This window comes from Belonocnema kinseyi, chromosome 8 (genome assembly GCF_010883055.1).
Source record: "Belonocnema kinseyi isolate 2016_QV_RU_SX_M_011 chromosome 8, B_treatae_v1, whole genome shotgun sequence".
Classification (NCBI taxonomy): domain Eukaryota; kingdom Metazoa; phylum Arthropoda; class Insecta; order Hymenoptera; family Cynipidae; genus Belonocnema; species Belonocnema kinseyi.
Window position 1 is genome coordinate 70,725,138 of NC_046664.1, and position 16,862 is coordinate 70,741,999.

The 16,862-nt window shown below is 23.8% G+C and overlaps 1 protein-coding gene across 1 annotated transcript in view; it reads left to right on the plus strand.

Moving 5' to 3' along the window:
- Window positions 1–16,633, plus strand: part of LOC117177953 (lipase maturation factor 2-like) — a 48,477-nt gene extending 31,844 nt beyond the window's left edge. Inside the window, exons 7-10 of the mRNA XM_033369087.1 lie at window positions 3,318–3,523; window positions 3,613–3,853; window positions 10,608–10,824; window positions 15,223–16,633. Coding sequence (XP_033224978.1) covers window positions 3,318–3,523; window positions 3,613–3,853; window positions 10,608–10,824; window positions 15,223–15,496 — 938 coding nt within the window. The 3' untranslated portion in view covers window positions 15,497–16,633. The remainder of the gene's footprint in view (window positions 1–3,317; window positions 3,524–3,612; window positions 3,854–10,607; window positions 10,825–15,222) is intronic.
- The last annotated feature ends 229 nt before the right edge of the window (window positions 16,634–16,862 follow it).

The following is a 16,862-nucleotide window of genomic DNA, read 5'->3' on the forward strand; positions in this document are numbered from 1 at the left end:
ATATATCTAGTCGCGAGTGGTGCTGACTGAAAACAGATGATTTGGAGCGATTCGCGCGCCATCTGTTGGTCATTCTAAGGACTTATTGAACTACCCTCGTATATTACTTCTATTAATTTTTTTTATCCATTATAATATGTAAAGTGCGTTTTACTATTTTCAACTTAAAACTAAATCCATAATATATTCATAATTGAATGTTTTTATTAAATTGAAAATAATATGAGTCTAAATTATTTAATTTTTATCCCATTTAATTTGAAATTTCCTAATGTATAAAAAGAATAAGTTTTTCATATTTAGCAATATTTCACTGTTCATTTTAGACAAAGAAAATGAAACCAAATATTTAAAAGAAAACAATTTGAAACTGAATTGTTTTATAGAGAAAGCTTTGAATCTTTAGATTTTCGAAGAATTTTTCAACTTTTAGCGTTCCAATTTTAGTTTTTCTATTTTGTAGAAAAAAAAGACTGAATTTCTACTAAAACAGATGCACTTTTAAATCAAAGACAAATTTAAAAAAAAAGTTGGACTTTTTAACACAATTGTTGAATTTTTAATCAAACAGTTGTATTTCTATTTAAGAAAGATGTAGTTTCTGCTAAAATAGATACATTTTTAAAATAAAAATACAAATTTTCAAACGAATATTTGAATTTACATCCACAAAATTTTAATTTGACTTTTCAAAATCAGAGTATGAGTTTTAAATAAAAATTAAGTTTTCTAAAAAGATACTTAAATTTTCAACAAGGCAGTTGAATTTTTCAACTAAGAAGGATTACTTTTTAAACAAACGTTTGCAATTTCAACTAAACAGTTCCATTTTTATCCAAAAGAGATGAAATTTCTACTAAAACAAATGACTTTTTAAATAAAAGAGACAAATTTAAAAAAAAAAGTTGAATTTTTAACAAAACTGTTGAATTTTCAACCAAACAGTTGTACTTTTATTCAAGAAAGATGCAGTTTCTACTAAAATAGATAATTTTTAAAAATAAAAAAACAAATCAAAAAATAAATAGTTGAATTTTCATCCAGAAGAGATTTTTATTTGACTTTTCAACATCAGAGTATGATTTTTAAATAAGAAGCAATTTTTATAAAAAGCTACTTGAATTTTCAAATAAGAAGTATTACTTTTGAACAAAATTTTTGTATTTCCGACCAAACAGTTGCATTTTTATCCAAAAAAGATGAAATTTCTACTAAAACAGATGAATTTTTAAATCAAAAGGACAAATTAAAAAAAAAGTTTGACTTTTTAACAGAATTGTGGAATTTTCAACCAAATAATTGTATTTTTATTGAATAAAAATGCAGTTTCTGCTAAAATAGATAAATTTTTAAAATAAAAACACAAATTTAAATACAAATAGTTGAATTTTCATCAAAGAGAGATTTGAATCCACTTATCGAACACCAAAATATGAGTTTTAAACAAGTTAATTTTCTACGAAATAGTTGAATTACAAAAAAAAAAGGTTGAATACTTTTCCCTGAGCATTATAATAATTAATGAGCAGAATATTAAATTTGCATTAATTCAAACCTAGAATCTTTGATGAACGGAATAAAACAATGTCAAATTAAAATTTAAAAATTACAAATTTGCTCTGCTTGACAGCTATTGAAATTTACAGAAATACCCTGACTTTTGCATGATTTTTTTAATTCCGTGACTTTTCACTAAACAATAAAATTTCCTACTTTTCAAAATTATTCTTGGCTACGTCTTTTTTTTCACTCGAATATATTTCTTTGGCGCGCACAGTTAAATTTTAAATAAATTTATGTTGAATTAGTTTCCCAACAATTACGTTACTAATGTCAAATAAAATTTTTTTTATTCTGCTTAATATGTATTTTTTGATATTGTTGCATTTTGACGCATAAATAACAATTGAACACTTATTATTTGTAGAATTTTTTAAAGTAATTTTAAGAGATATTTAGAAGTTTTGAAAAGATGCAAAATTAATTAAAAACTTGAAATTATTTCAAATAATTTAAACGAATTGTGTTGATAGTTTTTTTTATAACTTTTAAATATATTATAAAATTAATCGTCATTTTCGTACAATTTTTGAAAATCCTGCTAATTAAAATAAATCCTTAAAATATTCCATGTTCTTCTTTGATCATGTTTGAAATCTCTCAAAATCTTTTTAAACTTTCTCTTACAAAAATTTTTCAAAGTGAAAAATCATTTTCAATTTTCCTAAGAATCTTAAGAAAATTTTTTATTCTTTTGAAATATTTCACAATTTAAAAAAAAAATTCTAAGTTTTTTGTTTGAAATCTGCAAAAATCTACATTTTGTTTTAAATTCGGCTGTAAGTATTTGAAACTATTTCAAGTTCTAAATTTAATTCGAATCTTTTCAAAACTTCTAAATATCGCTTAAAATCACTCTAATATTTTTACAAATAATAAGTGTTCTATTGTTATTTATAAATTCAAATTCAATTTTTTTTTAATTTGCAGGATTTTCTAAAAGTTATAGAAAAAATTCAATTTATTTTGAAATATATTTAAAAGTTCTGAAACAAAAATTAAAAAATGATTTTGAATTTGGAAAAATTTAAAACGACTTCTAGATTTCTCAAGATTTTGAAATAAAATTTTAAAGCTTTTAAAGAATGCCTAGGCTATTTAGAATAAAAATCATTTATCTTCTAATTACATCAATGTTAAGTTAAAACAATCATTTTTCAATTTTTAGTATATCTAGCTTAAAATGACTTAAAAAAATATAATTTTGAAAAATTTTAAAGTTCATTGCTTGATTATTTAATTTAGACTAGTGAAAATTTTAACGTTGATTTATATTTTGTGAACTTAATCTGAATCTTTGAACTCAATAATTTATAAAAGTTCTAAATTTTGCATTTCATTTAACATTGTTAATTGAAAAGTGCTAGTACCTTCCATTTGGTACGTGTAAATTTTTGATCATTTGAATACACAATTTTTGAATTGAAAAACTTTTAAACTTCAATTTTAAAAGTTTGGAATTCAATTATTCCACTTTGAATGCTTTTATATGTTGTTTATTGTTTATTACTGTATGTGGAACAATGTTTAGAATATAGTTTGATTATTTAAATTTCATTGGCCGTGAAAAATGTTTGCGAACCGGAAAATTTTTTCTTCGATTAAAAAAACCCTTCATTTTATTTAGGAAACATCTATTACATTTTTTAAAAATAATACAAAAAATCCTAATTGTCAGAGAATGCCCCGGTTGACGGTGATAATTTTCTCATCTTCGAGAAAATTCTCTAAAATCGAATTTTTTTGCCCCTCTCCAGCATTTACCCAGAAGCAGTTCGACGAAGTTCTCGCAAAAGCGGTTCCAATTTCTGTTTATATCGGAATGATTTCTCTCGGATTCACGGTCGCTGATGCAGTCACTAATTCAATCTTGAATGTCAAAGGACTCAAGAAGAAAGTGACTACGACGCTCGTCACTGTATTTTATACTTTGATCGTGGGTTCGATTTTCGCCCTCAGCGTTGTGAGTAAAAATTTGATAAAATTTAAGTTAAATTTTTTTAATGCCCTATAATTTGATGACTATGAAAATTACATTTTTATTGCTTTTAGGTTCCTTATTCATCGCTGCATTCGTCTCATAATCAGACTGTGCCTATCCAACTTAAGAAACTTCATGCTAAAGTGGATCCATTCCAGATTGTGAATACTTATGGTCTTTTCCGTAGAATGACGGGTGTTGGAGGAAGACCGGAAATAACAATCGAAGGAAGCAATAGTGTTGATGGGCCTTGGAAGGAATATGGATTCCTTTACAAGCCAGGAAACGTCAATAATTCGATGCCATTTGTTGGTGAGTTTTCATGTTACTTTTCGTCATTAATATTTATTGTTTTAATTAAAAAATATTCTCAGGCCTCTCAGACCGGTCCCTATATTCCTTATTGGACCCTATATTCAGTTAAGGTCCCTAAAGTATCCTATTTTCAATATTTGATCCCTATGAGTACCCTATTTGAGTCAGGCACTTTGAAAAATCATGTTGATCACTTGTTAATCAATTAATTAATACGTGGGTTAATCACTATTTATTTCTATTTTTGAATATTTTTGAATATTTCAAAACATTTGGATGATTTTAAACGATTTTAAATTTGTTTAGAGATTTCAGAAGATTTTACAAATATTTTTATAGAATTTACAAATATTTTAAAGAGTTTACAAAGATTTCATAAGGATTTTAAAACTTTCCAAAGATTTCAAGGATATTAAAGATTTAAAATAGGGTATTATTGCAAATTAGTTTTATAAGATTTCAGTACATTTAAAAGTTTTTCAATGATTTGTAAATTTTTTTGGATGATTTTAAAAGATTTCTCAAAGATTTTTAATATTTCAAAACATTTGAAAGAATGTTAACGATTTAAAATTTGTTTAGAAGATTTCAGGAGATTTTACAAATATTTCACCAAGATTTCAAATATTTTAATTATTTAAAATCAATACACAAGATTTTACAAATATTTCAAAGATTTGATAAAAATTTCATAAAGACTTTACGTTCAAAGATTTCGAAAGGGATTGAAAAGATATCAAAAAATTTAAAAGATTTTTAACGATTTCAAATTTTTGGAGAAGATTTTATAAAGATTTCGCAGATTTTTTAAAGATTTCAAATATTTCAGAAAAATTTCTTAACTTTCAGAAGATTTCAAGGATATTAAAGATTTGAAAAAGGGTATTATGGTCAATTAGATTTATAAGATTTTGGTATATTTCAAATTTTTTTCAACGATTTTTTTTAGAGCGATTTAAAAAGATTTCGCAAAGATTTCGAATATTTCAAAACATTTAAAAGATTGTTAACAATTTCAAATTTGTTTCCGAAAAAGAAAAAAACATTTCCTAGAAAAATTAAAAATGATTTTTTATTTCAAAAAAGTATTTATAAAAGAATATTTAAAAAGGTTCTAAAATATTTCACAAAGATTTCAAATATTTTAATGATTTAAAATGAATACAAAAGGTTTTACAAATATTTCAAAGATTTGATAAAAATTTCATAAAGACTTTAAGTTCAAAGATTTCGAAAGGGATTTAAATGATTAAAAAAGATTTAAAAGAATCAAACAATTTTAAATTTGTTTAGAAGATTTTACAAAGATTTCACAAATATTTTAAAACTTTCAGAAGATTTCAAGGATTTTAAAGATTTTAAAAAGGGTATTATTGTACATTAGTTTGATAAGATTTTGGTACATTTCAAGGTTTTGCAATAAGTTTAAAATGTTTTTAGAAGATTTCAAAAGATTTCACAAATATTTCGAATATTTCAAAAATATGAAAGATTTTGAACGATTTTAAATTTGTTTAGAGATTTCAGAAGATTTTACAAATATTTATATAGAATTTACAAATATTTTAAAGAGTTTACAAAGATTTCATAAGGATTTAAAAACTTTCTGAAGATTTCAAAGATATTAAAGATTTAAAAAAGGGTATTATTGCAAATTAGTTTTATAAGATTTCGGTACATTTCAAAGTTTTACAATGATTTATAAATGTTTTCAAAAGATTTCGAATAATTCAAAACATTTAAAAGATTATAAACGATTTCAAATTTGTTTAGAAGATTTCGGAAGATTTTACAAATATTTTAAAGATTTCAAATATTTCACAGATTTAAAAAATATTGATTTATTTGGGATTTATATTTTAGGATAAAAAATTTTCTAGAATTTCTGAAGATATGGAACGATTTTACAGGACATATGAAGTCTTATGATATTTTAAAAGATTTCGCGTTATTTTGTAAGATTTCCGAGGATTTCTATAATTTCAAGGGATTTTAGAACTCTCAATGTATTTTAATAGATTTTTCATGGTTTTAGAGAATATAATAAAAAATCACGAAATTTTATAATATTTTAGTGGATTTTACAGAATTTATTCATGAGAAGTGAGGCATTTTGTAGAGTTATAAAGAGTTTTAAAGATTTGAAATAGCCCTATGCCACTTTTCTGGAGGCATGTTGAAAATATTTGGCCTAGAATTCAAATATTGAAAAACGAGTTTTATTTTTTTCCTAAATAAAAATAATGTTCTGATAGTTCTGGGTAAAAGATAAAAATCATTAAGATTTTCTATTACCTTTCAAATCAAAAATAATGAGCGAAAATCGTAAAATTCACTTCTTTTAGACGTAAAGACCAATGCATTTCTACTAAAGACAACAAATCATTCATGCGCAATCAAATTAGACATATAATTATTTGTGTAATTTTTAAATAAATTTATTTATTTATTTTTAATTCGCTCTGAATTCTTATTGATTTATCCTAAATCCTTAAAAAAATTTTTGAATTCTTCTAAATTTACTCAATTCTTTCCATGTTTTAAAATTTTTATCAATTCACTTGATTGATTTTTTTTGTGAATTTCACCTAATTCTTCACATTTCTTTTAAATTTCTCTAAATTCACTCAAAATTTATTGTCATCAATCAAATTTTTTTCGATTCCTAAAATTGTTCCAATTTATTTGAATTTTTTTGAATTTATCTTGAATTGTTCTTTAATCATTAGTCACTTCTTATGTTAGAAATTAGTTGGATTTCAAAGATTTAAAAGGATTTGGAATTTTTCTTGAAATTCACCCTTAATTCTTTGGAATTCTCTTGAATTTTTTTATTTACTTGACTCCTTCTAAATTTACTCAATAAGAAAATCCTAGATAAGCCGTTAAATTTTTTTTATCGTGATCTTTGAATTTGTATTTCCTTAAAGAAAAAATAGTTTTTTTTTTATTTTCCTGACTGCTGAACGAAGAAATTGGCTGAAACGGTTTTTGATAGTTTTTATTTGATTTATAATTTTTGTATTTTGTTTGAAAGTAGAAAACACATCTCTTTTTAACAATAGATTGTTTTTCTTATCACAGTGAAAATTATGAAACTACAATCGAAGATATTTCAAAGCTTCTCATTTATTCCTGATTTTTTCTCAACTTTAATAACATTTTCATTTAAATTTCTGAAATGTAATAATTTTTTTTTACTGAAAGTTGAACTATTCAATTATTGGTTGAGAATTGATCGTTTTTTGTTTAAAATTCATATTTTGTGGGTGAAAATTGAACTATTTAGTAGAAAATTAGTGTTTTTGGGCTGAAAAAATCAACTTTTTAGGATGAAAATGTACTTTTTGGTTCAAAATTCATATTTTCTGGTTGAAAATTTAACTTTTCTGTAAAGGATTTGTCTTTTTGGCTTGAAAATTTAACAATTGGCTTGAAAATTTTTTAGACTGATTGGAAAATTTGTCTTCGTAGAAAATCCACTTCTTTTGTTGAAAATTCGTCTTTTTTTTATATTCATTCCTTTTGATAGAAATTTGATCTGTTCTTTGATTAAAAATGCAACTATTCCATTTTTAGCTGATTTTTTTTTTCATTGCAAATTTAACTACTTAGGTAAAAGTTGAATCACTTTGTTAAAATTTTATTTTACTCTTTGAAAGTTCATCTCTTTTGTTGAAAACTTAACTATTTTGTTCAATATCCTTTTTTTTATTATTATTGAAAATAAATTTTTTACCTGAAAATGTAACTTTTCCATTTTACCAAGTTTTAAAAAGATTTTAAACGATTTCAAACAGATTTCACAGATTTTTAAACTCAGAAGATTTGAAGGATTTTAAAGATTTTGAAAGACTAGAATAAGTCAATCAGATTTCTAAGATTCAGTGAATGAATATAAAACATTTCACAAATATTTTTTAAAAAATTACAATTTTTTGTTCATAATTCTACTTTTTGGTTGAAAATGTGGCTTTTTCAAATAAAAATGCAACTATTTCGATTAAAATCCATGTATTTTGTTGAAAAATTAAATTTTTTGTTACAAAATGAATTCTGTTATTTGGAAATTAATCTTGTTGTTTAATCATTAATTTGGTTGTTGTAAATTCAAGTGTTCTAGTTAAATATTCATCGTTTTAGTTGAAAATTCATCTTTTTGGTTTAAAATTGAACTCTTTTGATGAAAATTAATTTTTTCAAATCAAAGTTTAACCATTCCATTTTTTTGTTAAAAGTCGATCTTTTCTAATTTCAAATTCAACAATTTGGATGAAAATTTGTATTTTTTAATTGAAAATTGATTTATTTCGTTGAAAATATAAATATTTTGTTAAAAAATCTGTTTGGTAGAATATTATCTTTTTCTTTGCAACTTAATCTTCCTGTTTAAAAACTCTTATTTTCGGTTAAAAATTTAAGTATTTCAGTTTAATATTGATTATTTTGGTTGAAAATTCATCTTTTAGATTGGAAGTAAAATTACTTGGTTAAAACTTCAACTCTCTCGTTAGAAATTATTCTTTTGGTTTGAAGATTCTTCGTTTTAATTGGAAATTCATCTTTGGTTAAAAATGTAACTACTTTGTTGAAAAGTAATATTTTTGAAACTAAGAATTAAACTACTCCAGTAAAAATCTAAAATATTTGGCTTAAAATTGGTTTTTTCGTTCAGAATTAGGTTTTTAACTGAAAATTGAATAATTCTATTTTTAGCTGAAAATGTATCCTTTTTGGATGAAAATTCAACTATTTCAGTTCAAGATTTATAATTTTAGTTGTAAATGCATCAGTGTGGTTGAAAATGAATTCCTTCAACTGAAAATTGAAATGTCCATTTAAAATTAAAAAATTAAATTGAAAAAATGGTTTTATATTTTTTGTTGAAAATTATGTCTTTTTTGGTTCGAAATACAACTATTTGGTTGTCTTCTTTAATTAAAAATTCGACTATTTCGTTTAAAATCCATATATTTCGTTGAGAATTTTCATTTTTTGTTACAAAATTTATCTTTTTATTTGAGAATTAATTTTGTTGTTTAAAAATTAATTTTATTGTTGAAAATTCAAGTGATTTTGAGTGTGTGGTTGAAAATTAATTCTTTCAACTGAAAATTTTAATGTCCATCTAAAATTTTTTAAAATGTTATTCCATTTTCGGTTGAAAATTTTGACCTTTTTGGTTCAAAATTCAATTATTTGACTGGCAGTGTGTCTTCTTTAATTAAAAATTCAACTATTTCGTTTTAAAACTACGCATTTTGTTGGAAAATTTCATTTTTTGGTACAAAATTTATCTTTTTATTTGAGAATTAATTTTGTTGCTTAAAAATTAATTTTATTGTTGAAAATTCAAGTGTTTTTGAGTTAAATATTCATCTTTCTTGTTGAAAATTCATCACTGTGGTTGAAAATTAATTCCTTCAACTGAAAATTTTAATGTCCATCTAAAATTTAAAAAAATGTTTTTTCATTTTCGGTTAAAAATTATGACTTTTTTGGTTCAAAATTCAATTATTTGGCTAGCAATGTGTCTTCTTTAATAAAAAAATTCAACTATTTCGTTTTAAAACTACGCATTTTGTTGGAAAATTTCATTTTTTGGTACAAAATTAATCTTTTTATTTGAGAATTTATTTTGTTGTTTAAAAATTATTTTTATTGTTGAAGATTCAAGTGTTTTTGAGTTAAATATTCATTATTTTATTTGAAAATTCATCTTTTTGGTTTAAAATTAAACTATTCCAGTTAAAGTGTCATAATTTGATTTAAAAGTTCAACACTGGTTAAAAATTGAACTATTTTGTTAAAAATGTTATTTTTTTAAATGAAAGTTTAATTATTCCATTTTTTTGTTAAAAATCGATCTTTTCTAATTTCAAATTCAACAATTTGGATGAAATTTTTTTAAAAAATTGAAAATTGATTTATTTCGTTGAAAATCCAAATATTTGATTAAAAATTCGATTTATTTGGTTGAATATTATATTTTTCTTTGCAACTTAATCTTCCTGTTTAAATATCCTCATTTTCGGTTAAAAATTCAAGTATTTCAGTTTAATATTCATCATCTTAGTTGAAAATTCATCTTTTAAATTGGAAATAAAATTACTTGGTTAAAAGTTCAACTTTCTTGTTAAAAATTATCTTTTGGTTTTAAGATTCTTCGTTTTAATTGAAAATTGATCTCTGGTTAAAAATGTAACTACTTTGTTGAAAATTATTTTTTTTTTAATCTAAGAATTGAACTACTCAAGTAAAAATTTAAACTATTTTCCTTAAAATTGAGTTTTCGTTAAGAATTCGATTTTGAACTGAAAATACAAACATTCTATTTTTGGTTCAAAATTCAACTATTTGTTGGAAAATGTGGCTGCTTTAATTATAAATTCAACTATTTTGTTTAAAATCCATGTATTTTGTTGTAAATTTCATTTTTTTTTTACAAAATGAATCCTTTTATTTGAAAATTAATTTTTTTGTTTAAAAAATAATTTTATTGTTGACAAATTCAAGTTTTTTGAGTGAAATATTCATCATTTTAGTTGCAAATTCATCACTATGGTTGAAATTTTTTTTTTTTAATTGAATGTTTAACCATTCCATTTTTCGTGACACATTAATAGTTTTTAGTAGCAAATTTAAATATTTGTATCAAAATTCGTTTATTTTTCAACTTCGCCACCCTGATTTTTTATTTCTGAAGTGATTCCAAGCTCTGTTACAATTCTATTTTTGTTTGATTTTTTAGCGCCACATCAACCTCGTTTGGATTGGCAAATGTGGTTCGCTGCTTTGGGAACTTATCACCAGAATCCGTGGCTAATGTCGTTTGCCTATCGCCTCCTGAATGGACAAAAGGAAGTGCTGGCTTTGATTAATATTGTGGAAAATCCGTTCCGCGATAACCCGCCTAAATATGTGAAAGCCAGTCTTTACCACTACCATTATACGCAGTGGAGTCAAAAGTAAATAAACTTTTTAAATACTATTACTTAGTTGAAAGGTTTTTGAAATTCGTTTTTAAATTTTAGAGTATATTTTTTTAAAGCGCTTTAAGTACTTTTTTTAAAACTTAAATGCTAGTCGTGGGTTTTGGAAAAAAAATCGATCAGGAGTCAGAGAGTTTCTATAAGAAGTACCTCAAATAAATGTCAACAATAATAAATTTGAAATTTGAAAATTTTTTATTCCGTTTTAAAAAAATATGCTCTGTTAAAAATTTTGATCTTTGAATGTTGATGGTCAGGGCAAAAGTAAGGAATTTTGAAAAAGCAGTTTTGTGGTCATTTATTTGCCTTTTATTTTAATTTTTAATTTTTTTTTGTTGAAGCTGCTTCCTCATGACGATACTATTTTTAGTTAACAATTTCATTAATTGATTAAAAATTGAACAATTTCATTAAAAACTAATCCGTATTTTTGAGTTAAAAGTTTAGCTATACTGCTTTTTTCAAACTATACTGTCTGTTTTTGTTAAAAATTCAATTGTTGCTTAAAAATTAATATTCTTTGGTTCGGAAATCAACTATTTTGTTGAAAAATCATTTTTTTGTTTATGAATGCAAATATTTTCCAGTTGAAATTAAAATCTTTGTTGGTAGAAATGTCTATTATTAGTTGAAAAGTCATCTTGTTTGGTTAAGAATTGTACTACTCAGTTGAAGGAACTTTGTTAAAAAATCATTTTTCTGTTGAGAATTTATCATTTTAGTTGAACATTCATCTCTGGTTTAAAACATGAATTTTTTTTCGTAATTTATTTTTTTTAACTGAAAATTTAACAAATGCAACTAAATATTCTTCATATTGGTAGAAAATTCATTTTTTTATTGGAAGTTTAACTTCTCTCTTTAAAATTGATATTTTTAAATTGTCAATTTATCTACTAGGGTAATAGTTCAACTATATAGTTAACAATTTTTTTATTTGTTTGGAAGGTTCATCTCTTTTTTTTTTTAATGTAACTATGTTATAGAAGATTTTTTGTGTGTTAACATTAACTTTTTTAACTGAAAATGTAACTTTTCTATTTTGTTGAAACTTATTTATTTTATCGAAATTCAAGTATTGTGTTAAAAATTAAATTATTTCGTTAAAATCTCATCTTTATTTGATCGGATATTCAACTGTTTGAAAGTCTACCTGTTTAGCTAAAAATTAATCTGTTTTGTTGAAAATTAAACTGTTTTGTTGAAAATTCTTCTATTATGCCATATTTGTCAATTTTTGGTTAAGAATTAATTTTTGTAGGGTGAAAATTTAATTGTTATTTTGTTGAAAATAATCTATTTTGTTAAAAATTCAATTATTTTGTTAAGAAAGAACTATTTTGTCGAAATTTTGACTATTTTTTAGAATTTAATAATTTTATTGAAAATTTACATTTTTTGTCAAAAACTCATGTTTTTGATCGGATATTCAACTGTAATGTTGAAAATTTGTCTATTTTGTTGATAAATAAATAATTTAGTTGAAAACGAACTATTTTGTCGAAAATTCAACTACTTTTTTGAAAATGTAATAATTCTGTGAAAAATTCAACTATTTCGTTAAACATTAGGTTGTTTTTTTGGTCACATTTGTCTATTTTTTGTTGATAATTCATCTTTGTAGGTTGAAAATTGAACTAATTAATTAAAAATCTATTGTGTTGAAAATTCGTTTTTTTTTTGGGCCAAAATTTTACTGCTATTTTGTTGAAAATAATTCTATTTTGTTAAAAATTCAATTATTTTGTTAAGAAAGAACTATTTTGTCGAAAATTCAACTATTTTGTTAAGAATTTAATAATTTTATTGTAAATTCACATATTTGGTTAAAAATTCATATTTTTTTATCGGATATTGGTTGCAACTATTTTGTCATATTTGTTTTTGAGAATTCTACGAAAAATTCAAATATTTTGTATTCATCTTTGTAGGTTAAAGATTCAAATAATGAGTTAAAAATAGATATATTTTGTTGAAAATAAAATTATTCTGTCGATTATTTAAAAAATTCTATTTTGTTGAAAATTCAACTATTTTTTGGAAGATTCTTCTATTTTGTCAATGTTGTCTATTTTTTTCGTTTCGAGAATTCATCTTGGTATGGTGAAAATTTAACTATTTAGTGAAAAATTAATTGTTTTTTTTACAATTAAATTATTTTCTTGAAGATTCCACTACTTTTTTGAAAATGTAATAATTTTGTGAAAAATTTAATCATTTTGTTGAACATTTGGTTGTTTTTTTGGTTACATTTGTCTTTTCTGGTGAGAATTCATCTTTATAGGTAATTCAACTGATTAGTTAAAAATTATTCTATTTTGTTGAAAATTAAATTATTTTGTTGAACATTCTTCTATTTTGTAAATTTTTTTGGAGAATTTATCTTGGCAGGGTGAAAATTTAACTATTTAGTTAAAAATTAATTTTTTTTTTGACAATTAAATAAATTTGTTGAAAATTGCACTATTTTTTTGATAATGTAATAATTTTGTGAAAAATTTAACTATTTTGATGAATATTCGACAATTTTGTCACGTTTGTCTATTTTTTGTTGAGAATTCATCTTCGTAGGTTGAAAATTCAACTGATTAGATAAAAATTATTCTATTTGGTGGAAAATGAACAATTTTGTCGAAAATTGAACGACTTTTTTGAAAATATAATAATTTTATGAAAAAATTTATTATTTAGTTAACAATTAATCTTTTTTTTTACAATGTAATAATTTTGTGAAAAATTTAACTATTTTGATGAAAATTCCACAATTTTGTCACATTTGTCTATTTTTTGTTGAGAATTCATTTTGTGGGTTGAAAATTCAAATAATTAGTTAAAAATGAATATATTTTGTTGAAAATTCAACTATTTTGATGAACATTCTTCTATTTTGTCTATTTTTTTTAGAATTCATGTTGGTAGGGTGAAAATTCAACTATTTAGTTAAAAATAAATCTTTTTTTTCACAATTAAATTATTTTGTTGAAAATTCCACTACTTTTTTGAAAATGTAATAATTTTGTGAAAAATGTAACTATTTTATTGAACATTCAACAATTTTGTCATGTTTGTCTATTTTTGTTGAGAATTCATCTTTGTCGGTTAAAAATTCAATTGATTAGTTAAAAATTCATATGTTTTGTTGAAAATTCAACTATTTTGATGAAAATTCAACAATTTTTTTGTTTAGTTTAATAATTTTGTGAAAAAATCAACTACTTTGTTCAACATTCTTCTATTTTGTCACATCTGTATATGTTTTTTGTTCAGAATTCATCTTCGTATGGTGAAATTTCAACTATTTAGCTAAAAGTTAATCTAATTTATTAAAAATTAAGTTATTTGTATGAAAATTTCAGAATATTGTGAACAATTCAAGTATTTATATTTATATATTTTGTTGAACATTCTTCTATTTTGTCAATGTTGTCTATTTTTTTTATTTCGAGAATTCATCTTGCTAGGGTGAAAGTTCAACAATTTAGTTAAAAATTAAACTTTTTTGACAATTAAATTATTTTGTTGAAAATTGCACTATTTTTTTTGAAAATGTAATAAATTTAAGGAAAATTTAACTATTTTGTTGATTATTCTTCTATTTTTTTGTTTATTTTTTTTTTAGAATTCATCTTGTCAGGGTGAACATTCAATTATTTACTTAAAAATTAATCTTTTTTCACAATGTAATAATTTTGTGAAAAATGTAATTATTTTGATGAAAATTCGACAATTTTGTCACATTTGTCTATTTTTTGTTGAGACTTCATTTTTGCAGATTGAATATTCAAATATAGTAGACTCTACGACACTTCTCGCTAAGGCACTATAATTTACATAATTTTGTAAAAAATTTATATATTTTGTTTAAAATTCGTCAATTTTGTCACATTTATTTTTTGCTGATAATTCATCTTTTTAGGTTGAAAATTCAACTATTAGCATGAAAATTCAACAATTTTTTTGTTAAATTTAATAATTCTGTGAAAAATTCAAGTACTTTGTTAAACATTCTTTTATTATGTCACATCTATCTTTTTTTTTTAATTCATCTTCTTAGGGTGAAATTTCAACTATTTAGTTAAAACTTAATCTATTTTGTTGAAAATTAAATTACTCCTTTGCAAATTTCATAATATTGTGAACAATTCAAGTATTGCTTTTAAAAACTCATAATTTTGTTGAAACGAAAATTCCTCTATCTAGACAGAAGAATCTTTCTTTGTGGTAGAAAAAAAGCATCTTTACTTGAAATAAATAAATTTGCAAATTTTTAATCTGAAATTGTTTCATTTCGTCTTGAAATATTAATTGTCAGGAAAAATGAAGTTTTGCAGCCACCCGGGCTTAATAAAACTAAAGTCCCGGTTGATATTTCAGAAACAGCCAAGCCTGGTGGACAAGAGAAAAGGTGGGCGAGTACTTTCCAGTTTTCAGTCGCGATCATCCACCACTTCTCGAGTATTTGGCAAAAATGAAGATCGTGCAGGACAAGCCAGCACCGAAAGTCTCGAACGAACCAGTGAAATTCGTCCTGGATCATCTCAGAGCGATGGTATCGAAAATTGAAGCCAGCATTCTTCTCTGGGGTGTCTTCACTGCCGGATGTGCAATAATTTTGACTGCCTCAACTCCGGCCCCCAAGAAGAAGTAATTCGCCACATCTGATGAATGGCGTGTAAGAAAATGTATGATATTTGACAGTTCAGTTAAACATGAATATCGCCTTTATTTTTTTTTTTTTGTTTTTTTTTTATTTTTTAATTCGGCAGTTTATCTCCAATTTCCTTGAGTCTCAAGACACCTAAGAATTTTGTGAATTCGTGCGCACCAGAGTGTGAATATTCGCTTTGTGTATGTATGTATATAATGTTTTGTTTCTCCTCCATCTCGGAGAAATTGATGATCGAAAGGATGGAGTTTAAAGGAACCGACGGCCTTTTTTGGTATGCGAAACTTTTTCGTAATCAAGTTTTCTCGCTAGATTTCATTTCTAATTTGTAACTTTTATCTTTAAAAGAAACCCCATGCATTTATCGCTCTATCGAGAGAGAGAAAACAAGCACGTTCTGTGGTGATAATCTCTTTATTATTAATTAATAATACTCTATAAATCGTATCTGAAGATTAGAGGTCTCTGAATTAAATTATATTTTTATAATCCTTTCATATATATCTTGTTTTTAAAAGCTTATCGTTTACACTGTAGATGGAAATTAGCTGACTGTTGTAATATTAACATCGTTAGGACATTTTAAAAATTGTCTTACGATTTACGAGACTGTCAAGAAAGAAGACTGTAGTCGGAGGCAAGAATCTTGAATGTGCGGAATTTAAATTTGTCAATTGTGGGGATAAATAATTAAATAATGTTGCATTTAAATCCAAGTGTTTTTTTTTTCTATTCCGTACAATCAAGAGTTTACTGCATTGTGCTCTCTTTCCATTTCACAGTAAAAAAAAAAAGAGTACTTAAAAATGTTTCATATTTTTTCTTAAAATTCAGATGGAACTTTACTTGATTCCAGATACATTTTTTTGCAGCATTTTTAGAAGTTTTTTTTTTACTGTGTTGTCTCGAAAATTTCTTGATATTAAATTGAGTAATGTGACTAGAGTGTGTACTTATGCAATTGTATTTTACGAAGGATTTAATATCTCTTTAAGAATCGAGCCACTTGTATATTTCTTTAATATGTGTATGTTAAACCCTAGAACTGAATCGCCAATGCTCCCAAAGTATCATTTTCCCGTAGGAAGTAAAATACATCAAATGGTTATAGAGTACAAAGAATAAACTTCCCGTTATCCTTAAGTAAGAAACTCGATATATATTTCCTTTTGATGTCTCGTACATTTTAAATAAATTACTTACATAAAATATAAAATTTCCTGATTGTTTTTGTTTACAGTTTTAGGATTTATAGGATTTTCAAGCGAAAAGAACAGAATTTTCTAGAAAATAGTTGTATTTTCAACAAGAAAATATTAACTTTGAAACAAAATTTAGTTTTTAAACA